Raw genomic sequence first — 27,370 nt, forward strand, 5'->3', positions numbered from 1 at the left:
AAGTAAGTGGGCGCACCTTGGCTGACAGTGGTTGTAAAAAGGGAAGTCCTAAATGCTCAACAATGAACAAGCTGCAAGATTTTGATAAACTTGAATACAAAGCTGAAACTGAAAAATAACTTTATGTTCCTCCATCATGTGATAATCAAATATGGAAATTTGAATGTCTTACTGCAATTCTGATGTAGAGCCAAAAGTATTAAATAACCTAGCAATATGGCCTTGTTTCACATGGGTATGTATCACCAGATGACTTGTCTAGCAAAGTGGTAATTTTACTTATGGGCCACTGCATAAAGTTATTATTAAACTCCAGAGAACAGCATTAGGTTGCTCAATATCATTACTTCCATACAACTTAAATGATGCTACACCTGCACGTACATTTACTCCCTGCAAAAAATTGTGAACTGCACGGCTGAGGGTTCATCCCCCTGTACCAGTTATTAGGGCTTTTTCATATTCCATCACATACTGAGTGAACAAAAAATGATTATTTAAATTCCTCTGTGTGTGTTGTAATTAATCTAATCTTATCCTCATGATCCCTGTGGGAGCGATAATATATTCCTAGATTAGTCATTCAAATCCAGTTCTTGAAACTTTCTCAGTAGGCTTTCTCAGGATAGTTTCTATCTATCTTCCAGGTCAGTTCTTTCAACATCTCAGTAACACTCTCCTCTGACTATTTGTGCTGCCCTTCTCTGTGTATCCATTGCTAGTCCAGTTTGGTATGGGTCCCACACACTTGAACAATTTTCTAGGTCATGTTGCATGAGTGATTTGTAAGCAATCTCCTTTATAGATTGATTGTGTTTCCCTAGTATTCTACCAATAATCTGAAGTCTGTTACCTTGCTCCCCACAACTGGGCCTACAGATCATTCCACTTTGTGGCCCTCCAAGTTATTACACCACATACTTTTAGAGTTTACAGGTTCCATTTGTGATTCACTAACACTATATTCATAAGGTACTAAGTTTTTTTTTTCATTTTGTGAAGTACACAATTTTACAATTTTGAATATTTCAAACAAGCTGCTAATCATTGCACCATTTTGGAATATTATCAAAGTCTGGCTGAATATTTGTACACCTTTGTTAAGACTGTATTTCATTGTAGATAATTGCATCCTCTGCAAAAAGTGTGGGGTTACTGTTAATATTGTCTACAAGATCATTAATATACAACAAGAACAGCAAGGGACCCAACACACTTCCCTGTGGTACACCTGAAGTTATTCTACATCTGTCGCTGACTCCTCCAGTCAAGATAACATACTGTGCATCCTCCCCACCAATAAATCCTCAGTGCAGTCAGTGATTTAAGCAGCATACACTAGGAAATTTCTCAGGAGGTACAGAATTATCTTTTCCATATTTAGTTTCCATTTAGAGTCACATGTCATGGCAATGATGGAGACAGCAAGCTACCATGCCATCCAGTCCAGCATGCATCAACATTAGTGAAACATATATCAAACCCCCTTCAGCAGTTTCTGATTTGAGCCTGAATGCACAAACAGAAATGGTGTTGGGGGAGTTTAATTTATAATATGTTTAGAACAAAAAGATATGTACAGATGTACATGTTCTGGTAATGATAATTTCTTGTGGCTCAATGGCCTTCACTTCATGTCCATAGTGGGCAATATGGACTTGATCCATAAAGTTGTGCAGGCAGCCGAAAATGTACAAACCCCAGAACACAACATGAAAATAGGTCACATAACCATGACAATGGCATTTCGGAGCCAGTGGAGAACTGTTGCTGATGCAGGGAGCAGCAAAGATCTAAAGACACCCTTGACTGTGCAAGCAGCATATCACACTGCTAATGATGTCATCATATTAATCAAAGTGAAGATAACTGACACGATGGAAGTGACTCTAATTTCCCTGCACATAGATGGCAGCAGTGGCACAAAAATAAATATGAGCCAGGCTGTCAAAGTAATGAACACAGGCCGGAGCAATGGTCTTAGAGCCATGAACCAAGAGTGACGTATATGAGCCAGTCTATTAGCCATCAAAATCCCTACAGTTGTAACTGAGATTAGTGTTCCAATACAGACAGAAAAATGTGGTGGCGTGTGGATGACTTCAAGGAGTTCTACAATTCACTGCTAGATGGAAATGGCAGATGCCTTGACTTCATCTGCTCTTATTCCTGTTGCGATTACTGATAAGATATGATGGAAGTTTGCAAAGAACAAAATGATGAAGCAGCCCATAGGGCTGCTGTTATGTAAATCTTCCACTGTTCTATGTAATGCTTCAATGGATATTTTATGGGACCTCAGAACCTCATCTCAAACAATGAAAGTGGATTCCTGGATGAATTTATGAGTATTACTTTGCTGTAAAATATTAGAGACAGTTTAGGTGCTGTCAGCATAAAATTTCAAGGGACATTTGAATGTAGAATGAGGAGGTTGTAAACAACCTGTGATGTTCATTCCAATGTGGTGTGGTAGTTGGGTATCCTTACATCTATCACCATTAGATGGAAAAGGAATAATTTTCACAGCAGCAGGGGACTTGGATTCATCATAGTTCAAGTTAGCATGAAACATTTATAAATTATATACAAAAACCATCCTATTAAATCAGTCTACCTATTAACAAATCCAGATCAAAACCACTACAGTAGCCCCTGAGATTATCCCTAACATACAGACCAAAGCAAGCAAGTGACTTCATTTTACATATTTAGAGATGAATGCTCTAATGACAGAAATTTACTATTGACAATATTAAAATATATCTAAGATGATGCTGTGCAGATAACATTATGCCAATACTGAATATGCCTGTGAAAAAACTGTTTATGTGATGGATTACTGTGAGAGAGAATTTTATCACTAACTTCATTACCAGGAGTAGTGGAACGGAAATGAGTCGCAATATACAGTAAGCTTCATGATGGCAGCTAGCAGGACACAGTCAGTCTTTGTCACTAGGCCTGTCCAGTTGACAATACCGCTGGGAGATGGCCACAATGTGAATGATGTAAGGTATCATCAAATAACATCTCATCTCAGCAACCTACTCTGATGAGCCAAAACATTATTATCACCTGCTCAAAGGAATGTTGGTTCATCTTTAGAATGCAGTAGAGCAACAATTCTGCATAGCATGGGTTCAACAAGTCATTGATTGGTTTACAGAGATATGTGGCATCAGATGTTTAACCACAGGTTTCACAATTTCTGTAAATTATGGGCCTGTGGTTTGTAGGTGTAGGGCTGGCGCCTTATAACATCAAAGATGTGTTCCATCAGGTACAGATCAGATGAATTTGGTGGCCAAGACATCAACATGAGTTCACTATCATGCTCCTTAAAACCCTGTAGCACAATTCTGGCCTTGTAACAGACAGTTATGCTGCTGGAAGATGGCATTGCTGTAATGGAAAACATCACACATAAACGAACACATATGGTTCACAGTAATGTTTACACAGTACAAAGTGTCATGGTGCCTTAGATTACTGCCACAGATCCCATGAAAACCCAGATTAATGTCCCCCATAGCATAATATTACCTACTGATCTGCATTCATGGCACAGTGCATGTTTTGAGCATCATACCAGCATATCTGGACATGACCATTGACCTGGTGTAACTAGAGACAAGATTCATCTGACCAGGCAACATATTTCCGTTAATCCATGGTCCATTCTTGGTGATCACGTGTCCACTGCAATTGTAACTGACGATGTGATTGGATCAATATGGGAACATGTAGGGACTGTCTTCTGAAAAATCCAATGCGCAACAATGTGTGCTGAATAGTGTGCTCTAGAAGACTTGTGCCTCCACCAGTATTGCATTCTGTTGTCAGATTAGCCACAGATCACTACACATCATGTTTTACAGAGTGGGCAAGCCTCCGACCTCCACAAACTGTGATGAGATGTGGATGTCCAAAATCTTTTTGCATCCTCATAGTTTCATCATCTTCCAACTGCTTTCCATAAATACCCACAAGAATAGCATGTGAGTAGTCAACAAGCTTCAGCACTTTTGAATGAACATCTCAAAGTTGGCAGGCCATAACAATCTGCAATTTGTCAAAGTACTTTATGTCAGTGAATTTCCCAATATGCCACCTATATCAACACTACAATGATTTCCTATTCCTCTCTGCTCCACCTATATACTTTCCTTAATGCATGGTGTGCATGCAGTGTCACCAGGCAACATTTAATCTCACAATGGGCACAGGTCATGATGTTTTGTCTTATAAGTGCAATTCTGATATGTATATGAGTGGAACTCCTTGGGAATAAAGTTCCGCAGACACATGGTGGTTTTATTGCATTATATGTTTTCTGACCTTAAACAAATGGGATGCATTCCTAGGTCTTGGTTCAACATCATTCTTACATTTATTCAGAAACCCTAAAGTTAACAATGTGCACCCTTCCTGAATGCCTTCAAGATTGTTTTCATTTGAATGTTGCCTCAATGGTGTTTCAGCCCACAGAAGGATGATTTATTGAACAGGAATGGAACCACATTTAACACATCGGAAGATGTTATAAACACTCTTTATGTCTTGATCACTGATTTCTTCTGCTCTATAAATATTTCAACAACAAAATCAAAATTTTTAGGTGGCAAATTCATTGAATTAATGAAAAACTACAGTGCTACATGCCACTCAAGCTACATTCCATTTTATAAAGTTATGGTACACATTATGTAGATCTAAAAGACACTGCATTTAGATAATCTGGCATATGCAGTACACATTTAGTCGACAATACTAGAAGCAGAACTCCACAGAGTTTTGTTACATCCTACAACTATACAAACTGTCAGGCTTCTGTAGTTAACGAGTTTACATAGTTACCTGGATTAAAAATTTTCTCCTTTGACTCAAGGAAATAATAGCGTGTCACAACAACTGGCTGAACAGGTGTCTGAGAAGCAATGGCAACATGGAAAGCACCCTTCTTGAAGGGCAGCAATGTAGGTCCATTGTTTCTTGTACCTTCAGGAAACATGCACAGTTTCATCTGAAAGAATAAACATCAGTTTAATAAAAACAGTTCTTTTATTGTTAGCTGGCAAGATATGCTTGAGGACTCCTTTTCTCAGAGCACACACTTGTGAAGAAAACAAACAAACTATAAAATGTTCCATGTTTAAATAGTAAATTGGAAAATGGAAACATGAAAGTGGCTATGAAGTGTCACAAGTTACAGTTCTAGTCTCAATACATTTGAGTCAGAACAGGAGCAGAAGCATATTTTTTTCTGAAACAGGATCAATCAGAGGAGGTTTGTCAGTTATGCAAATGGAAATGCATAATTTTTACTACGTATCCTGTAAGAACAACTATCCTATCACAAAAAGAAGACTTCTAAGAAACAGGAAAAAGAAGTGTTGGAGTTGGACTGATGGAAAATTAGTTCCAACAAGAAGATTTGGAGAAAAATTGAAAGTCCCCTTGCAACTCGTACTGCTTTTTTAAAACAATTTTTTTTTTTTTTTTGTCCTGATATGAGCTAATTTTTCTTTCACCAACAAGATAGGAATCTCAAAGATTCCAAAGTCAGCTATTCATCATAAGAATGTCAGTTCTTCATTAGCATTTCCTTTGGACCTGCTTGTGCTGTTCATTTGCAGAAATTAAGTAGACACTCCAATTATCTCACAATATCTGTTTTAACCTTTCAGTGTTATTCATTTATTCGTTCATTCATCCAGATATCACTTCACAATGATATAGGATTTGTCATCATATTGCAATGAGAATAAATAGCTATAATATACTTACACAAAAAATATATAAGTATGTTTTACAGGGATAGGTAGGGTCGCTAACTTCTTACAGAGAAAATATGGAAGCTAGGAAAACCCTACAAAATAAACATTTCAAACAACATTTTCTGTAAAGAACAGTTGGAATATATTTAAAATGTGCATGCATGTTTTATTTCATGTTATTGCTTGTACTGATTAACAGACTTTGCTTGTTTTCGCAATGATTAATTCCATTTTACATATGTAAATAATTCACTACAATTAAAATTAAAATTCACAGCTACTTGCAGATCTGCTTTTATAAGGTCAGTGGTACATTTGCTGTGCACCTCTGTCCATTTATGGTTCATTAGGCAAAAAATTCTTTCTGCTCAGCATTTGAACCACGAACGATTAATACACACCCAACTACTTTCAACAAATTAGTAACCTGAACATTTTTGGTTCTCCTGGTATAGAAAAGTTCACCCTACTTTTTGTTTGCATTGTCTTCCATGGACATGCTTCACTTTGAAATATCCTTTGTGTTACAAAATTCATCGCACAAAGAACCTACATCATCTATTTGAACTGAATCAATTATTTCTTCAAAATTCTTAAATTTCAGCTCAGAACTTAGAAAAAGGACTCGATTGGCATTGGTGGACTCTATTGGAACTGGCAATTGATCATTAGATTTGAAACTCTCATATTAAAACAAGAAATCACAAACTCCGAATCTGGCCAGAACAATGCTCACTTCCTCTGGCTTATGATAATGTGGTCTTTCCTTCAGTTTCTAGGTCACTGGCTAGCTGAGCAGACTCTTAACATAAGCTCTCTTGCCAGGTTACTCATCTACTTGTTCACCATAGACCCAGAGATAATAGGGAAAGCTGTAGTGTGTGAGGCAAAATAAATTGTTTTGATTATCATTGCAGAAGTTAGAAAAATGTGAGATAAATTTGAAGTAATACTGGACACAGGACCTAACAAGAATATAGCCAAAATATAGGATTTTCTGGGAAATATGGGATATTTGGCAACACTAGGGATATGACAGGTGGTCTGTCAGGGTCTTGCCTAAGGAACCATACCAGCACCTGCCTGAAATGATTTTGGTAAACCACAGAAAACCTATCAGGATTGTCAGACACAGTAAATCCCATCTTCCAAATATGAAGTCAGTTTCTTAATAACTGCACTACCATACCATATTTGGTTGGTCATACTGTGCAATGTTCTACTGATCACATACAGTTTGAACCAGGTAACTTTTGATATAAAACACAATTTTGCACTGTACCACCGTACACACTATGGATTGCTACTGGTGAATTAAGGATGATGAACATGCACATCTTCCTGTACTCCCTTCAGTCCATCTGGAAAACTGAGTCAGCATCTGCCCTGATGAATATGTTGAGATCAGGGGTGTCACTGCTATCATGCACTGTATATCTTGGCACATCTGCATGTAAAAGCATTATGCTCTGATCATGTAATGTGACATGAGTGCTGCAGATGCCCTATTTCATAGTTAACACCTAGTCTGAGTTCTCTAAGCAAATTTTAATTGTGTATTACTTATGCATTACTTACAAAATATGTTTCAGCCGCATTTTTAAGTACATGTATGTAAGTAATCTTTTTCCAGTTCCTTGAGAAAAGTATTACACAATTTTATTCCCTGACAGAAAATGCAATTTTGAGATTTTTTTTTTGTTTTTCCTTGATAAACACACGTCCAACGTGGCTCTAGCTCCACGACCATGTACAAAACTACTAGTGAAATGCTAACTAATGTTTTCACTGATATTCACAACAGATTGATAAATGTACTCACATAGTGCAACAAGCATACACAGGTATTTAAATAGTTTTTTACAATGAGCCTGACAACTACTTTTAGTTATTATTCCTGCCACTCTTGTCTGCAGTTTGTGACTTTCATATGGAGGAAAGAATCCAACAGCTATGAAATGAGTGCTCATAGGACTAATATGTCACCAAAAGACACTGGCTGTTACAAACTGATGACAGAACCCTAAGAGCTTAACATGCTGATGACATTATTTCTGTCAGTACCTTTATGTATTCATTCCATGTCAATTCATAATCAATACTCACCCTATAAACTTTGTGTTTGTTACATAATCTATAGGTTTATCAAATGCTTAATATGACAGAGTTGTTGTCACCCTTTTTGTTGAAGTGCACACTATTTGCATGATTTCTGTTCAGTGAGAGTAGATAAGGAGTTGTTCTTCAGCTCTGTAATTTTTATGGCACATGAAGAACTTCAGTCTAAAACTGAAATGCTAGTAAATGTACTTCATAAACAGAACTAATAATAGTAATAAATACAGTAATCTATAATGATCAGATACATTGTTTTTTTTTACAAAACTCACAAGTTAGTTGTAATTCATACTCTAACAGGATTTAAGAGTAATATACAAAGAACATTGGAATGTTAATTTCATCTATTCAAACATGTTCCCCAGAGTACCAAGGCAATTTTTGTGTCCTGTATAAAAAAAAGCACAGAATCTGGAATCACTCTTAAAATACTAGAATGAAATTTTCACTTTACAGCAGAGTGTGCGCTGATATGAAACTTCCTGGTAGATTAAAACTGTGTGCCGGACCGAGACTCGAACTCGGGACCTTTGCCTTTTGCGGGCAAGCACTCTACGAGTTCGAGTCTCGGTTCGGCACATAGTTTTAATCTACCAGGAAGTTTCATATCAGCGCACACTCTGCTGTAGAGTGAAAATTTCATTCTAGAAACATCCCCCAGGCTGTGGCTAAGCCATGTCTCCACAATATCCTTTCAGGAGTGCTAGTTCTGCATGGTTCACAGGAGAGCTTCTGTAAAGTTTGGAAGGTAGGAGACGAGGTACTGGTGGAATTGAAGCTGTGAGGACAGGGCGTGAGTTGTGCTTGGGTAGCTCAGCCAGTAGAGCGCTTGCCCGCGAAAGGCACAGGTCCTGAGTTCGAGTCTCGGTCTGGCACACAGTTTTAATCAGCCAGGAAGTTTCACTCTTAAAATGTTTCACACATTTTTACATATCTGGTGAATTTGCAACCCTAGAAGGCAGTTTGCAATGTAAAAACAATAACAAAATGTATACTAAATTTAAGTGTAATGAATGCACTCTGTCCAACATTTTCTTCACTGCGTTGATTCTGTCTCTGAAACACAGTACTGGAAGGTTTGCCAAGTACCCCTTATTGTATTCCCAAGCTGCCACCTGCAAAACGCCAACAACCCTACAGGTGTCTACCACAGGTTGCCACACTAGCCAACTAGCTGCACTGTCCTCAGGAGGACTACAGAACCAATCTGGCATCAACTAAACCTCCACTGCTGCCACAATACCATTGCTGTCAGCTTTACTGCTAGCAGCACCCTTATGACACAAAACAGTGCTTCAATCACTGGCACCACTTCACTTTTGTTATATCACGTGCCTGCTGAATACTGTGCTGGTACCCTTCTGCTGGATGGGTATTTGGAGTGCCATCCAGCCAGTCTACGGCCAGTACACACTCTGAGCTTACACCAATTGCATCTAGCAACCCATCAATCAGAGTTCTTGCTCAGCTCAAGTGCACACTCAGGGCTCATGCCAGCCACACTTAGCAGCCCATCAATTGGAGTTCACAATCGAGCCCTCACCTCCCTGGAATTCATCTCAATCGTCCTCAAGTTACTGCCTTGCTGGTCCTCAGTCTCAATCATCCTTGGGCCACTGCCTCACTGGACTTCATCTTCAAGCGTCCGAGAGCTCACCGTGTTGGTGTACTTCCAGCCACGAGCTGCCTTCTTTTCACCAACAGCCTCACAGACATAGTCTATTCAGAAAATTCCCATGCAGTGTAAGTGATAAATTTCATTCATCAACACCTCAATGCAACATCAGTTACTGACTTTTACTGATTAAATTTAGAAGGCATAAGTGTGAATATCATTATGCAGTAGGGTGTAAATTTATTGTTAATACTACAGTCCGCAGATTCTATGATGTATTTTGGTTATGCTAATGTGTATCCCAACTCAAACAACATCTCTAGAAGTTCTCCTTCTATCTGGTATCTATAGAACACAATGAATGGGTGAATGAATGGATTTCAACTGTGTTAGGAATGAAACATCTCTTGTACAAAGACATGCTGAAAAGTAATGCCTCCAAATTTTTTATGTGAAAACTCCTAAGGCTTTTCAAATAAAACAAATGTTATTAACATTTTACATCTTTATTCTTCATGTCTACATATTTTCAACCCTCTGCCACTAGGGGGCTCCAAATTGTAGCATGGCAGTGTGTAACATAACTATATAAGTGTGTGAGAAACAGTGTGCTGCAATTGAGTTTCAAATTCAAAGAGTCTCTCTGAACATGGAACACCCCCTCCTTTAGCATGACAATGACAGACTGAACACAAGTGCTGTGACATCTGCAAGAATATGGAACCTTGGGCTCACTGTCATCGATCAACCTCCATACAATCATGACTTGGCTCCATCCAATTTTCATCTGTTTCCAAAATGTAAAGGACACCTTCAAGGACTTCACTTTGATAGTGATGAAGTGGTGCAAGCAGAGGTGCAGTTGTGGCTCCATCAACAAAGTTAAACACTGTATAGCAACAGTATCAACAAAATGATATCTCATGGGGAGAAGTGTGTTCACAACCAGGATGACTATGTTGAGAAATCAATATGTAGATATGAAGAATAAAGATGTAGACTGTTAATATAATTCATTGTATTTGAAAAGTATTTACTAGTTTTCACATAAAAATTGAAAGACATTACTTTTTGGCATACTCTCATACAACCTAGCCACATTTTAAGATGTAAAGGAGGCATACAGTCTGAATGGAAAAAAGACACATTATGGAGTCCCACAAGGATCTATCATTTGTCCCCTATTTCTCATATAGGTTATTGATCTACCTCTGTCTATGATCAAAGCAAGTAAATTAATAATGCTTTCTGATAATACAAGCACTGTAACAGACAACAAAGGATCCACTACTGTAGCCAAGAGGCTAATGGCAAAAAGTTGCTTCCAGAAGTTCGGCATTGCTTCACTGTAAATCTGCCAGCTATAAACCTCAGTGAACCCATCTACATCCATTTCCATTATGACCACATGGAAATGGTACCATACTTTTTTCTGATAGCCTTGTGATGTCAGCTATTTCATAAATTTTTAATCAGTCATAATCCAATACCATATCAATTAATTTCTTGATGTTTTCACCTGTGGTTGATGTTTTGGCATCTCCTTCACACAGATTATGTCGAAGAAGTAGAGGCATAATTAAACTGAGTTTTCCATTTTTTACCTACTGAAAATCATTGACAGTTAAGAAGCAGTCATCTTACAAACCTCCTCCAATTTCAGATAATTTCTGTTTGTAATAAACTTCTCAAAAAAAAAAAAAAAATTGTGAATGTACAGTATTTGATTATCCATTTGGACAAAATTTACACAACATGATTATTTTATAAATGTAGTGCTTGAGAAACACTGTATGTTATTGTGGAACATGTACCAATACAACAAATACAAAATTTCCCTGATATGATATTGGTGCCTTCAGTACCACATTGTTAGTACCGTATAGGAAAGCTGTTGGTGTTAGGGCAGCTGCAGCTGAAGTTACTGTTATTGGTTCTGTTGGTTATGATGACTACTTGTCTAAATACAGAAAAATTACAGATACAACCTATTTCATTGTTATATTTGCTCTTTGAATTATGGATCATCTCAAGACTGCTGGATGCGGAGGGAAATTGACAACGTCCATTTCCAAAGATGCATCCTGGCATTCCATACAAATAAATACGTACCTTTCCATTTTTTATGGTGTCTGCAGTGCTGTTTATTGCTGCCTGTGCTTGTTCAACATTCAGTCTATTGATGTAGATGGTTCCCCACAACCAGGCAGCGAGTCCAAAAGGCCACAGGTAAAAAACTTCTTTCTTTGAAATAACAGTGCATCGTTTCAGCTTTGGCCACAGCTCAGCAAGTACTGCAAAGGATCACAAACAATTTTAATAAATACTTATACAGGGCTGTTAAGCAATGGTACACACTAACACATTGAAAAATACAGATAAATTTCGATACATAATCTTCAAAAAATATATTAGCATTATTAAATTTAGAACTTTATTTACATGCATATTGTATAAAAATATGGACTTTGTTCAAGACAGTGCATTACTACACACCATAAATATATCACGTTACAGGAGAAATAGTATCTATTTTAGGAGGTTGTTATACAGGCTAGTTTCAACAACATATACCACATAACATGTGTCCAATTTTTATTGAGTACAGAGATACAGCTTTTGGAATGTAACAGAGAGAAGTTTTCATTTTGTGTGTTGTTACTCTCGTTGTTATGGGCTTATTTGTCGATTGTCAGTTTTGTAGTTCAAGTTGTGAAGCTGTGCTTGAGTTTACATAATTGAATTGGGATGCAATTCTGGTTGGTTGGGCAGCTATACTGTATCATTAATGACAGAAGCTGAAAAAAATGCATTAAAATTTGTGGCACAGCCAGGACTTGAACCTAAGTCTCCTGATTACTAGGCCGATGTGCTAGCCATTACATCACCATATCATTGTGGCTACCACAGCTGCATGGACTACCTAAGTCCAGCGTCCTCCCTGACCCAAATTTCAATTCAGAACTTCAGCCCATTTTCCCATCTCATATCATCATTATTGCCAAGGCTCTCTGACACTGGGACAGCAACCAAGCTTTGTATGTAATGGGAAATCCTACCTGTACCTCAGGCATAGGTGATCTATTGACCTGACGGAATTAAATAGTGATGATTAGGTACTCCATGAAGCTGGGGAAGGTAGCTACAATGCTACAGTAGTGTAATGGCTAGCACATTTGCATAGTAAGAAGGAGACCCAGGTTCAAGTCCCAGCTGTGCCACAAATTTTAATTCATTTCTTTTGCTTCTACCAGTATCAAAGGTAAAGTTGAGTCTAATGTGTACCAAGGAAAATTTCATTCGATCAGATCAATATACTGCATCACTTCAACATGCTGCACATATTTACCAATACTGACTATGTCAGTATAGTATTACTGAAAGGGTTTTGTAATGCAAGCCCTGCTGCTGCTGATAAGTCTGCTTGTAGAGAATATGGTAGATGATTTCCTAACTACAGAATACTACACTGAAGAGTGTTTACTTGTGTTTTCATCAAACTGAATGAGACTGGTGCAGTACCCAGCATTTTAATCAACAAATGAGCAAAGTATGGATGGACCAGAAGACATTATTCAGTTGGTAGAATATTTTCCTTCAACAAGCACACATTGAACTGCACAGTTTCGACACATAACAGTGTTCCACATACAATAATATGGCAGACGTTACACATGAATAATAACCTCTAACCTTATCATTGACAGTGGATTCAACACCTTCCATAAGGAGACTAAAGTAAACAAAGAATTCTGTCATTGGTAAATTACAAATCAATCCAATTAATACTGTTTACTGATTAGGCCACTTTCACTCACGATGTTATCAGTAATGCTCTCTACTTACATCTGTGGTCTGATAGAAACAAACATACCTTTGTGGAGACATTTTCAGAATACTTTTCGGAAACATATGCTGTGGTATGACAGTCAGTCAGTTGACGGAGCCTGTTGTATTACCTTGTCTTACAGGGTGCTTTTATCTACACTTTCATGAAAATGAGCCTCTAACATTTTTGGAAGAGGTTCCTTTGGATAGAAAGATGTGAATGTTCTCTTAGCTCACTGGGGCCCCTTTACACATTCTAGGCATCAGGTGACCCATCAGTTATGCTTAACATTTTCCGGAAGATGGAACGACACAAACAGTCATCTTTCTTCGCAGGCTAAGTCTAGAAAGAAAAAGTAAACATAAACCAAGGGATGGATTGATCATCCAGATTATAATGACGCTGCCCTTGAGAAAGAACATCAAGATGACAGATGAAATACGCTTGGTGCTGCCAAGACAATCGGAAAGTGCACTGAAGTCAGAGGTGGAATTTTCCAGAGTTGGAATTTCTGAAAATCAACTTCGAACTTAATCATTTGCCTTTGCCTAACGTCTTCTATAGGTACTTATTTCAAATACATTCAAATAGCTGTATCTCTGTAAAAAATAAAAATTGGACATACGTTATATGGAATGTTTCATTTAAATTACTCTATACTACCACCACTTAAAATATCTGCTATTCCTCCTGAAACATGCTATAAAAGAACAGAAAGGCATCTTAGCATATGTAGTTGAAATCATTACTTTCTGGCATAGTAATGCATCATATTTTTCACTTCAGTATTTCTCATTTCTTTTATTTTCTTCTAAATTTGTTTCGGCTAGAGGGCCTATAGTACTTCTTATGGGAGCACCAGATATCACTTCTGTTTTACTCAATGACTGTCTGACAGTTACTACAAACTGTGACCTTTCTGACAGGTAATCATGAATCCAGTCCCACACCTGAGATGATACTCCATAGGCATGCAATTTGATTAGAAGTCACTTGTGAGGAATGGTATCAAAACCTTCTGGAAATCTAGAAATATGGAAACAATCTGAGATTCCCTGATAATAGCACTCATTAGTTTGTGTGACTAAGGAGTTAGCTATATTTCACAAGAACAATCTGTGTTGACTATGTATCAATAGTTTGTTTTCTTCAAAGTAATTGATGATGTTTGAATACAGTACATGTTCTAAAAATTCTACTGCAAATTGATACCTGGGACATTGAGCTGTAATGCAGCAGATTACTGCTATTTCCCTTCTTGTGTATTGGTATGACCTGTGCAACTTTCCAGTCTTTTTAAGTACGGATCTTTTGTTGAATTTGTAGTTGTTGAGGACTGCTAAATTTGGAGCTATTATATCAGCGTAATCAGAAAGGAACCTAATGATTCAAGTTGCTTCACTACATCATGGATATCTTTTTCTAAGTTATTCATGTTGGCAGTTGCTTTGACTTGACAGATTTTTCTCAGTGGGAGTATTAATTGTATACATCAGAAACTGATGCAGAATGAAAGTTCCAACTATTCCTTACCAAGTAAATCCAGACAACTTTGGTGGTTTATTACGACAACACACCCAGAGTCAGTGACAACATTGTCCAGCCCTCGAAGATGAAATTTAATGCCAAGGATTTTTGATATCTGCCTTGCACCCCATGCTGGTAACCTGGAACAAACATTTCAAGATTTATTTATGTTTTTTGCTTCATTTCAACATGTATAACAGTAACATGAGGGACATTAAATAGTAAGATCCTACAAGTGAAAATTAATACATACAGAATTTCAAGAATGAATAAACAAATAAATTATGTCAAAATAGAGGTATATTCAAAACCTGTGTTTGGAAATGAAGCGCACAGTACACTCATTGCAGAGCTCAGTGATCATGCCTTGCTGTTAGTATCTGCCACTTGCCCATTCCTACTACAATATCAACAGTCTTCTGGAAGAACATATCATACAGAATGGAATTCATACTTCATATTTGCACATAATTGCCATTCACTTCAAACATCCTTATCATCTTCAAACCATTGTCCACAAAGACAATATTTCAGATGCAAGAAGAGGCAACAGTCACAGGCTCTGAGACTGGGACTATAGGGTGGATTGACGGAAAATTCCCATCAGAAATGCGGAGTTTTCTCCTTGGCACAGGCAGCATTTTCAGTACCCATCTTGCAAAAGGTCTTCTGTGACAATCGTACAAACAGAGGTGTGCCCAACATGAGAAAGTCTCGAAATCATTGTCTAACCTGTTCTCTCATTGTGACTACTGAATCAAAACAATGACTTTTATGACTTCAGAAACAATCAATATATGCACTCATGCAACTGTTTTCTGAGGTTCAAACATTTAAATACAAGCAAATGGCCTTTACTTCATGAACATGCCTTGGACACTAATGTCCAAATGTGAAGCATGATCAAGCAATGAGAGCATATTTACTAAACAAGACATCAAAAGAGTTGTAGAACACTGCAGAACTTACAATTGGTGCACATCTCTGCCCAAAACACGCCACTGGAGAGGTTCTGAATCTGAAGCTACTGACTGCTAATAAATAAATAAAGACAGACTGGAAAACCTCTTCTACAACAACAAAAGAGCTAATGAAGGATGTGATCAATGGGAGCTACTATCCAAGTTTGAGATCAAGGTGGCTGATGTATACAGGGTGGTTCAAACCTTCTACTGGCTACGAGTCTCATTCATGACAAAGAACTAGGTTGAGGTCTGAAATAGGTGGCAGTTGATGGGCTACAATTCACATGATAGTGCACTCTAGACAAACTCTAAATGATTCAGATCAGAAGATCTCAGTGGCCAATTATCTGTGATAAATCCTTTCACTGGAACAGCACAATGCAGAGACATTAACTGAATCCCTCCCCCTACCAGTAAAAATGTGAAACTCCAACAAAATATGTCCCCACATCAGTGTACAACTACAATCATGTTATTCTTGTGATTGTAGTTACTCCCAACTTTCCTCCAGATGAATACAAGAAGACATAGGTGAGGTGATGGTAATGGTAATGTAAAACACTGCTTAGATAGAAAATTCTGAAATTAAAATGTGATGTTCCATCAGAAATGGCACCTCTGTTAGTTTCTACCTGTATTATAAAGGATAAATATGAACTGTGATGAAAATTGAACATGTTCAACTATTACATATGCTGCCATTTACTATTAAATTATGCACTGAGCTCATCTGGCAGAAACTAAAGAGTGCAGTGTAAAATTAAAATAATTTTTTCATGACCCATAAACCACAATTGCAATTCACAATTTAAAATTCTTCGTGAACAAAAGTCTCTCATGAAAGTTTCAGTCTCTCACCCGCTGCATAAAACATGGGCTCACTGTTGACACATGGCACATTGAACCCAAAGCTATCCAGATTCTGAATTTTGTGAATGTCTCACCACAAGCACAAGATATACAGTCTGCATTGTCCTTTGCACAAATTCCTTTCACAGCTGGTTCTGTCTGTGTTGAACTATCAGAAGATAGCCTCTCTATTCATTCTTACTCCCTAGAACTCTCATCTTCATTTCATTAGCTTTCCAAGAAGGGTCTTCATTTCCCAATCTGAGCAGTCATCTCTTTTGTATATCTATCTGACATTTTGCTGGTTGCTCACTGTTTCCACAGGTAGCTCCCTGAGTAGACCCCTTTTTCTTTTATAGTTTCTGTTCACTTTGTTTCTTGTCTAAGTAACACTAACACATTTTATTGGGCTAACTGATTAGGACAACAGCTGGAAGTGTTTTACAATCTCTCCCTGGTGTCTTAGGACTTGAGTGATGCGTCGCAACTTGATACAGACTATAAATATTGGTGGATCTGCTTTCTGCTCTTCCAGTCTCCACCCTCAGCTTTCTTTGGGTCACCTCCATTGCCAATTCCAAATGGCTGTAAGTCATCATTAACATCATCATCATCATCATCGTTGTCGATGTCATTGTAGTCATCATCCTGAAGTGCTTTGGCAACATCAACAACCTGTCCACTTCATGTTCAGTGGCAATGAAATCTGTCACACTAAAAGCACTCCTCTTTAGTGGATAAACAACCATATGTTTCAATCTACAGAACTATTACATACCTTTGTACATTTTTGCAGCATCATAAGTATTCATACCAACTGTTCTTAGTGCCTGTATAATCATTTCACTATAATGTGTCTTTAATGGGGATCATGGAAGTCCAATCCATGGGCTGTAGCCTATGGGTATTATGAAATGGCAAGCAGGGAATGGTCACATGATGATCTTTTGCTTTTACTACAAATCTATATTCTTAATATGAGAGTAATGTCCACTGTATATCAGCAGGACTGGAGATTGAGCTGTAGGTTTTGTATGCTCAGTTAAATGGGTAACAGAAGGTCAAAAAAGTTCATGGCATTCTCGTGGTTGAAACCAATGGTTTGAGCAAGTGATGTCCCTTTAGGCTTTCTTACTGAAAACTGATTCTTCTGCCTGTTCATAAACTGAGTGAACAATGCCTTTCTAGATGTGTCATTGCTGAATAAACTGAAGGTTCCATATCTTACTGCTAGTTGTCACGTCATTGTGACTGAGACGACAGAACATTTTTCCATCAATAGACAATATTCCACTAGTTCTCTTTCAGTTTCTTGGTTAAGAACAGTTTTTTTACAATTTTTCAGAGGTTTAAGTATTTAGATACACATACATCCTTTCTAAGCACCTTTCTAAAGAGAGCAGCTTTTGGTATATGTTATTAAAACATCTAGCTGCTTTATTTATGGTTTTAGTTTTATCCCTGATAGCCATTATTGCATTAACCATATCTTTGGGTTGCCATTTCTGTCAGGTTCCACTTTTTTAATAAACATATATTTCATGATGCATTGTGTTCTACATTCTTGAAGATCTCATCACAAATTAATCTAGGGAACTAGAATTATATTTCATTCAAGCTAATTTAATCGTGAATCATTACGTAAACTGAAGTGGGATCCAGTTTCGAATAGCGCATTCCTCTGTTCATTCATGGGCAAATATTTAGGATTTCAACTCCACGTTAAACATGTCCACACTTTCATACTCCCGAGTGACACATAGTGTCAGACAACTGGGTTTCTGCATGTTCTGATTTGGTCAAAACTGCCAACTTGCATCATTTACAGATATACTAATCATCTTTATTATAGTCTTAAGGGTAAAGGAGTCACATTTCCTTTGCAAGTGGACTCGTACAAGTGATATTTTCTTTTACACACATGAGGAAGTCCTTGGTAGCCAGGGGTGGGTGGAATAACATACAGACACTTTGGTTCAGAATTTCGCACTTTATTGTCACTATTACACATTGATCTGAAACAGTGCATGTTACCACAAAACACACAACTCAAGAAACAGATGGGAACTGCCAGGACAAAGATTGTTAGTTAAGGTTACAGATAAAAACATGTTTGTATGTTGCCACAATTGTTATGTTTGGCGGGAGTGGGGATGGCCATCGTCGGCGATGTGTGGGGCATGCAGATGCAGCTCAGTCGCAATGTCAAGGCTGTAGTACCGAAGTGAAGGTCCATGTCAGAAGGGCTGTTGGGTAGGGGAGGTTGGAGGCTGAGGTATTGGGGGGGGGGGGGGGGCAGTATCCTCCTTTGCTGTTAGCACACAAGCAGGTTTGAGCAAGTGGACAGATATTCTAGGTTTGTCTTTCACTTGAAGGTATCACATAGATTATATAATGGTAAGACAGAGATTTAGGAACCAGGTTTTAAATTGTAAGACATTTCCAGGGGCAGATGTGGAATCTGACTGCAATCTATTGGTTATGAACTGTAGATTAAAACTGAAGAAACTGCAGAAAGGTGGGAATTTAAGGAGATTGGACCTGGATAAACTGACTAAACCAGAAGATGTACAGAGTTTCAGGGAGAGCATAAGGGAACAATTGACACGAATGGGGGAAAGAAATACAGTAGAAGAAGAATTGGTAGCTCTGAGGGATGAAGTAGTGAAGGCAGCGGAGGATCAAGTAGGTAAAATGACGAGGGCTAGTAGAAATCCTTGGGTAACAGAAGAAATATTGAATTTAATTGATGAAAGGAGAAAATATAAAAATGCAGTAAATGAAGCAGGCAAAAAGGAATACAAATGTCTCAAAAATGAGATCGACAGGAAGTGCAAAATGGCTAAGCAGGGATAGCTAGAGGACAAATGTAAGGATGTAGAGGCTTATCTCACTAGGGGTAAGATAGATACTGCCTACAGGAAAATTAAAGACACCTTTGGAGAGAAGAGAACCACTTGTATGAATATCAAGAGCTCAGATGGCAACCCAGTTCTAAGCAAAGAAGGGAAGGCAGAAAGGTGGAAGGAGTATATAGAGGGTTTATACAAGAGCGATGTACTTGAGGACAATATTATGGAAATGGAAGAGGATGTAGATGAAGATGAAATGGGAGATACGATACTGCGTGAAGAGTTTGACAGAGCACTGAAAGACCTGAGTCGAAACAAGGCCCCGGGAGTAGACAACATTCCATTAGAACTACTGACGGCCTTGGGAGAGCGAGTCCTGACAAAACTCTACCATCTGGTGAGAAAGATGTATGAGACAGGTGAAATACCCTCAGACTTCAAGAAGAATATAATAATTCCAATTCCAAAGAAAGCAGGTGTTGACAGATGTGAAAATTACCGAACTATCAGTTTAATAAGTCACAGCTGCAAAATACTAACGTGAATTCTTTACAGACGAATGGAAAAACTGGTAGAAGCCGACCTCAGGGAAGATCAGTTTGGATTCTGAAGAAATATTGGAACACGTGAGGCAATACGGACCTTATGACTATCTTAGAAGAAAGATTAAGGAAAGGCAAACCTACGTTTCTAGCATTTGTAGACTTACAGAAATCTTTTGACAATGTTCACTGGAATACTCTCTTTCAAATTCTAAAGGTGGCAGGGGTAAAATACAGGAAGCAAAAGGCTATTTACAATTTGTACAGAAACCAGATGGCAGTTATAAGAGTCAAGGGGCATGAAAGAGAAGCAGTGGTTGAGAAGGGAGTGAGACAGGGTTGTAGCCTCTCCCCGATGTTATTCAATCTGTATATTGAGCAAGCAGTAAAGGAAACAAAAGAAAAATTTGAAGTAGGTATTAAAATTCATGGAGAAGAAATAAAAACTTTGAGGTTCGCTGATGACATTGTAATTCTGTCAGAGACAGCAAAGGCCTTGGAAGAGCAGTTGAACGGAATGAACAGTGTCTTGAAAGGAGGATATAAGATGAACATCAACAAAAGCAAAACGAGGATAATGGAATGTAGTCGAATTAAGTCAGGTGATGATGAGGGAATTAGATTAGGAAATGAGACACTTAAAGTAGTAAAGGAGTTTTGCTATTTGTGGAGCAAAATAGCTGATGATGGTCGAAGTAGAGAGGATATAAAATGTAGACTGGCAATGGCAAGGAAAGCCTTTCTGAAGAAGAAAAATTTGTTAACATCAAGTATAGAGTTAAATGTCAGGAAGTCGTTTCTGAAAGTATTTGTATGGTGTGTATCCATGTATGGAAGTGAAAGAAGAGAATAGAAGCTTTAGAAATGTGGTGCTACAGAAGAATGCTGAAGATTAGATGGGTAGATCACATAACTAATGAGGATGTATTGAACAGAATTGGGGAGAAGAGGAGTTTGTGGCACAACTTGACAAGAAGAAGGGACCGGTTGGTAGGACATGTTCTGAGGCATCAAGGGATCACAAATTTAGCCTTGGAGGGCAGTGTGGAGGGTAAAAATCGTAGAGGGAGACCAAGAGATGAATACACTAATCAGATTCAGAAGGATGTAGATTGCAGTAAGTACTGGGAGATGATGAAGTTTGCACAGGATAGAGTAGCATGGAGAGCTGCATCAAACCAGTCTCAGGACTGAAGACCACAACAACAACACAACTGATATTGTCTGTTCCCCCATTGGAGTGCTTTTTATAGGCCAGTGCATGGCTGCTGAAGTGTGGCCTGGACTGGCTGGGCACACAGCATGACTTGGGAGCAATCGCTTAGCTTCTTGTAGATGAAAATAGGTCATAAACTATATGTGTGAGATGGTGATGTGAGAGTGGTGGTAATATGAAGTTGGACAATCTGTACCTATGAAGGTAGTTCTGCTGGTGTTAATGGTGTGGAAGCACCTCCACTAGTGATGACTTAGGATTGTCTTTGTATGCAGGGCAGAGTGTTGTGCATTGGGTACCAAGGCACATTAATGTGCCTACAACCTCCAATGCCATATTTCCACTAATCCACTGTTCTGCGGGTGGTAGGCCATTGTGTGAAATCATGCTCACCCATAGCCTGCACAAGTTGGCAAAGAGGAGGAATTGGAATTGCTGACCATGATCAGTTGTGATAGATAGGGGAGACCAAATGGGAAATCCAGGTGTTTATGAAAGCCTATTTCATTGATTCACCTGTAATGTCTCGCAAAGAGATTACTTCTACCTAGCAAATCATGCAGCCAATGACCCATAGAACATATTTGTAACCTTTGGACTTGGGTGAAGGTAAATAAGTCCATGTGTACATGCTGGAAATATCCTTTTGGTACAGTAAACGTGTCCTGTAGGGAGAATGTGTGCTCTCTGATTTTGCTATGTTGGCAAGCAACACAGGGCTGCACCCATTTCCTGCAAACAAACATTCTGTACTGAGGCTTACAGCGAGGCAAACTGCGAGGACTGACAGATTGTGGAGGCTGTCAAAAATTAATTTCCTAAATGCCACTGGAATCGGTGGGCATAATCTGCCCTGTGAGGTGTCACAACATAGTTTAATGTTAGAGCTGGGTAACCTTATTTGTTCATGCCGTAGATGTTGGGGTTGTCTAAGAGTTCAGTTAAATCATTGTGTTGCTCTTATGCATCTGCCACGTCCTTCTGGTTGATTAATTTACTGAGGGCATGCAGGCAGGACACGAGTGCAACACAACATTTTCACCTCCCATTCACATGTTGGTTGTCTGTTGAGAATAATTGTGCTATGAAGTTTAGGTGCCTGAAGTGGAGGGGTGATATATCCATACTAGGATTGTGAATGGTACTTACCAAGGGACAGTTGGTTGGTTGGTTTGGGTTATAAAGGGACCAAACAACAGGGTCATCAGTCACCAATGGTCAGTGATGGGTGAAACATGTAGGGGGGAGGGGAGGGGTGGGCAACCCTCAATGTCCCACCTGAAATATTTTACCACCTTGCAGAATGTGAGTAGTTCATGGTTGTATGCTGACTACAGCCTTTAGGGTCCTTGTAATTTACACGAGGAAAAAACTTAAGGGTTGATGAACGCCATTCACTGATTGGTGTAGGACTGCACCAATTGCAGTGTCACTAGCATCAGCTATGATTGACAGGTAGGCCATTGGTTTGGAGTGAGGCAAAGTCACAGCCCTCTATAACAATTGTCTGATTGACATTAAAGTTTGTAACATTTATTCGAACCACGTTACAGTTAAGTCTCCTGTGGTATTGTTTCCAGATGGTTTCCACCATGGTTCGTAAAAGGTACCACAACTCCTAGTCTTCTTAATTCTTCCAAGTGAATAGTTTGAACTCTTTCTTGTTTGGGGTCTTGCATAGTCTTAGAGTCAAAGCTACTTTGGCTCCCTCAAATTTGCTGAATTTAGGTGGAGGCAAGATGTCACTGTGATAGTATATTACCCTAAATGACACAATGAAGTTGAGTACTTTGATGCACTGTCAAACGTGTTTTAAGAGGTGAATACTGATTCAGCAATAGTGAACCAGGTATGGTGCTGATCCGCTAAGAATTGAGGCAGTTTTGGAACTGTCAAAGGGAAGGGGTCTCTAAGGCACCAATTGACTAGATCCAGGGATATTGGCGTGCGAAACCGCACTGATCGTCCACGATGCAATAGTGAGACCGGAAGTGTTCTGGAGTGCTCAGTTAGCCGAGCTGTGCTGATAGGTAGACACGGATTTGGCGCCTAAGAACCGACGCTGTAGCATAAGTCCTGGTGGAGGGTTAAATAAGTGTTGTTGCACGTGATCACTGGGATCCAGCGGGAGGGTGGGGTCAGATCCAGCTGTCGTTCTGTAGAAGGTGAGCTGAGCTATCCACTTCAGGATGTGGCGAAGTTCCGTGTGCACACGTGGGAGAATGGAAACATTCACTTTTGGGTTCGATATGTTCTGAATCGTTCGTTGTGTTATGTAATCCATGGTACAGCAGTAATGGTAAACAACAGTCTGCTAATGTCTTAGGGCTTTTAACATGGCGGCACCAGCTTCAAAGCAACGTACAGCGTACGTCTGTGGCGCTAGCTCCTCTTATCATCCCTTCATGAGTAACACATTCTCTTTTTTAGAAGACATGTTCGATATTACAAATTATGAAAGGAACTAAGTGCACTGAAACAGAAGCCAATCCAGCGTTCTATTTTCTGTTCCCTGTTCTTGAGGCATGTGGGGGGAGGAGAATTTTTTGCTGTTGTCTCCTTCTCCCCCCCACCACAGATGCGTACGAATTTAATAAGAGTAACAATATATTAAATTAAATATTCTAGTACGATAATAATAATAGTTTCATAACTACGAAATATACAAAATATTTTAAACGTAATAATAATTTCTTTACATAAGTTAATAGTACACAGCTTTAGCATAAGGAATAAGAAACTACTTCAGAAAAATACCAATAAACCCTCGATTCTTCAAAGAATCGAACTTCCATGTATGAAACAGCTTAACACATTTGATTACTTTAGATATGAGTTAATACCGGTATGTTAAATATTTGACGTTAAAGCATGTAAGCGAGAAAGAGTTTACAAAATGTTTGACATTATGCGTGAAGTTTGTTGGAAGTCACTAAGTGGTCTCGTTATGAAACACTGGATAAATACAGTCTGGGTAAATTGCACTATATTTTAAGGAAAAACAAGTTTTTCATGCATCTCAATGTTTATAACGCAATATCTCCTGAATTACGCGTGGCACAACGATATACTTTTGCAGGTCCTTTTAGTGGTGTATGTACAGAAGTTATAAACTAAAACGTCGTGTCTTATGCTGAAATTTTACTGCCTGAACAGCGGAAATGTAGTAGATTTTTTGTTTCCTTTCATCATTCTGTGCGGGGGTGGGTTGGGGGGGGGGGGAGGAGGCAAAATACTGGAAGAATAATGTCCGGATATTTGCGTGCTGTCAGTAGTTACGTTGCCTCGAGGCAGACACACAGTTTGTTGCTCTAATGCTTGTCTTATTGTCTTAATCTTTCAACATAAGATTATGCTTCTTAATGTGTACATTATGACTGAATTTTAAATTTTTAAATTCGGTCAATTATTACGTGAAATATTGAAAATAATTTTTTTTGCTGCCCCTGGATGCTTTTCAATAGACAACTTGCAACTGGTATTGGGTTCTGGGATAGTCGCTTAGTAACACAAAGGGCATTTGAAATGCGTTTGTATGAAATCTGAGAAGTGCATGTGTCATGCAATTAATTTGATATCTAGATGACTATATGTAGCACAGCTGGGAAATAGTGCATCACTACGGCCCACCCCGCAATGACGTCATCGATGACGTCATGCAATGTTACCAGAATTCCCCCTCCCCTAAGACAAAGGCCAAATGCACCATGTATAAAATGGTGGGAAATTAAAAAATGGCAGGAAATTCAAAACAGCCAGGATTTTCCCCCAAATCCTGTGATTTTACTGTGGAATTAGGGACGTTGTCCTAGGTATAAACTGACAGGAGATTCCAAAGTTCCAGATAGTGCATTGTTCAGCTGGTGTGCAATTCGAAGGCATTCTGTATGACATCACAATCCAAGAAGACGATCCAATATGACAACCTAGGCATACTGGGACATCCTGTACATCACAATCCAAGATGGCGACCTTCGCATACGAGGAAGATCTCTATGACGTCACATTCCAAGTGACGACTTAGGCTTACTGAGACAGTATACATGGTTGACAGCTCACTTAAATCCAAGGTGGTGGACCTGGATGCAGGGTGTATACATGGACAAGGAAAAAAAAATTCCCGGATTTCCCGGTTAAAAATACACTTTCTCCCGGGTCAAAACACTTTTTCCGTGTTAAGCGACAGTATATATTCCCTGCGAAACTTATCGATCCTTTGAATGGTTATGGGTTTATACACGGCCGTTGAATTTTCCGGCCGGAAAATATCTTTGATGTGCAGCAACATGTACGCTGCGTATTTTCGTATTACGAAAGTATTCCATGGAATTCCACCAAACACTACATGTTATTTTCGAATCATTGAAATCGAGATTGCGATGCGCTTTTGTAAGCTAGTTATTGCTCATGTCACGTGATTTCGCCAGCCGATGACAGCGGATATTCAGAGCATAGGACACGTGATGTAATCAGCCAACAGCAACGTCACTGTTAAGTAGCACAAACACACAAACAGGGAAAGTTAATAGTTTAAATTAATATACATAGTGTTGCTACAAGAAAAGAAAAGCGTTCACATATAATATTGGTTCAAAAATGGTTCAAATGGCTCTGAGCACTATGGGACTCAACTGCTGTGGTCATAAGTCCCCTAGAACTTAGAACTACTTAAACCTAACTAACCTAAGGACATCACACACATCCATGCCCGAGGCAGGATTCGAACCTGCGACCGTAGCGGTCTCGCGGTTCCAGACTATATAATATTGGTCTCTGAGGTTAATAGGCTACAACAGAAGCTAAGCTTTCGCATATAATGTTGCTCTTTTTTGCGCGTGCGACACTAAGATATATCACACAAATTTGCCAGTAAAAGTTTTAATAATTACATAAATGTCTGATCTTCAGGGTTCGAAATTCTTCTAAATGGCTCGTCATCAAATAGTTGATTTTTAAATGAGAGTCAAACGCTCTATGATTTAATAAATTCATGGTACATTCTCGCACATAGTTCAACTTATGTAAAAGGATATTTACTTTGAAAGTAACGCTTTTCAAACCACCATTCGCAATAGTTTCGCGCAACCTCTTAGAAATAGGTTCATTTCCGCAGTTGCCAGAGAGCGCAGATAACAGGTGACATCACGCTTGCGCAGCTACCATGGCGTAGAAAGTCCGTATGTAAGTACGTGTAAAACATTGAAAGGTCATACATTATGTCATAAAAGAAACAAGACATCAGAGGATACTCCAAGAGCATCGGAATTTCGTGAACCATACTAAAATGTGCAAATTTAAAATGCACACTTAAAGTGCACATTCGTATATCCAGATTCCCAGTGAAGTAGACCTCGACCTTAAATTAAGCTTTTCAGTGTGGTTTTCGGGATGTAAATTTTCTTGGAGCACCAGTACTGTATTATATCATGTTTGGTTTTTTATTATGGTATAATGCCATACGTGCTAGAAGATGAAAACGTGCACTAATTAGTGAATGTGTTTTAATTCATTTGATAGCGCCTGGCCACAGATATCCGTTTTGTTTTCATTTGGCGTAAGAGTAAAGGGAGGAGAAACAGCAAAATCACTAAATGTAAACATGGCTCACGTGGAGTCTACCCACTAAACTCACACATATATGTGTTCGAGGAAATGTAAAACATGTTGTTTGGTCTAAGTGTGCCAAAGTGCAGTGCCATGCCTCTTTAGACAGCGTTCTTCTATCGCACGTCACTGTATTTCGTTCCGTGGAATTTAAACGTGTATATTTAGTAAAGAATGCCATCAAACTATATTCAGGACAGTGGAAATTGAAATGTCGTGTGGTGCCTCTCCTGCTCCCATTCGGACGGTTGACAGCCTGGCCCTCTTTCTTAAAAAAAAAAAACAAACTAGCGATTAATAGCGGATGGGATTATTTGTAGTCGTGAGAACAAGAACTCTTCAGAAAATATGCACTCTTTATTGCCTATTAGTTAATAATTTGCTGTTTTGTGTGACAAAAAATTAAATACAGGATACATAAAACCAATAAAGACAAGAGACAAGCAAGAAAGTACACATTTCTTCAATTCTTA

The 27,370-nt window shown here is 38.7% G+C and overlaps 1 protein-coding gene across 2 annotated transcripts in view; it reads right to left on the minus strand.

The window, feature by feature from the left end:
- Positions 1 to 27,370, minus strand: part of LOC126248401 (1-acyl-sn-glycerol-3-phosphate acyltransferase alpha-like) — an 824,096-nt gene that overhangs the window by 12,523 nt on the left and 784,203 nt on the right. For both annotated transcript variants that reach the window (XM_049949347.1, XM_049949348.1), the window contains exons 6-8: positions 14,876 to 15,009; positions 11,626 to 11,807; positions 4,861 to 5,026 (exon numbers count right to left, since the gene is read on the minus strand). In XM_049949347.1, coding sequence (XP_049805304.1) covers positions 4,861 to 5,026; positions 11,626 to 11,807; positions 14,876 to 15,009 — 482 coding nt within the window. The remainder of the gene's footprint in view (positions 1 to 4,860; positions 5,027 to 11,625; positions 11,808 to 14,875; positions 15,010 to 27,370) is intronic.

The sequence above is a fragment of the Schistocerca nitens genome, chromosome 3 (genome assembly GCF_023898315.1).
Source record: "Schistocerca nitens isolate TAMUIC-IGC-003100 chromosome 3, iqSchNite1.1, whole genome shotgun sequence".
In the NCBI taxonomy this organism is placed as follows: domain Eukaryota; kingdom Metazoa; phylum Arthropoda; class Insecta; order Orthoptera; family Acrididae; genus Schistocerca; species Schistocerca nitens.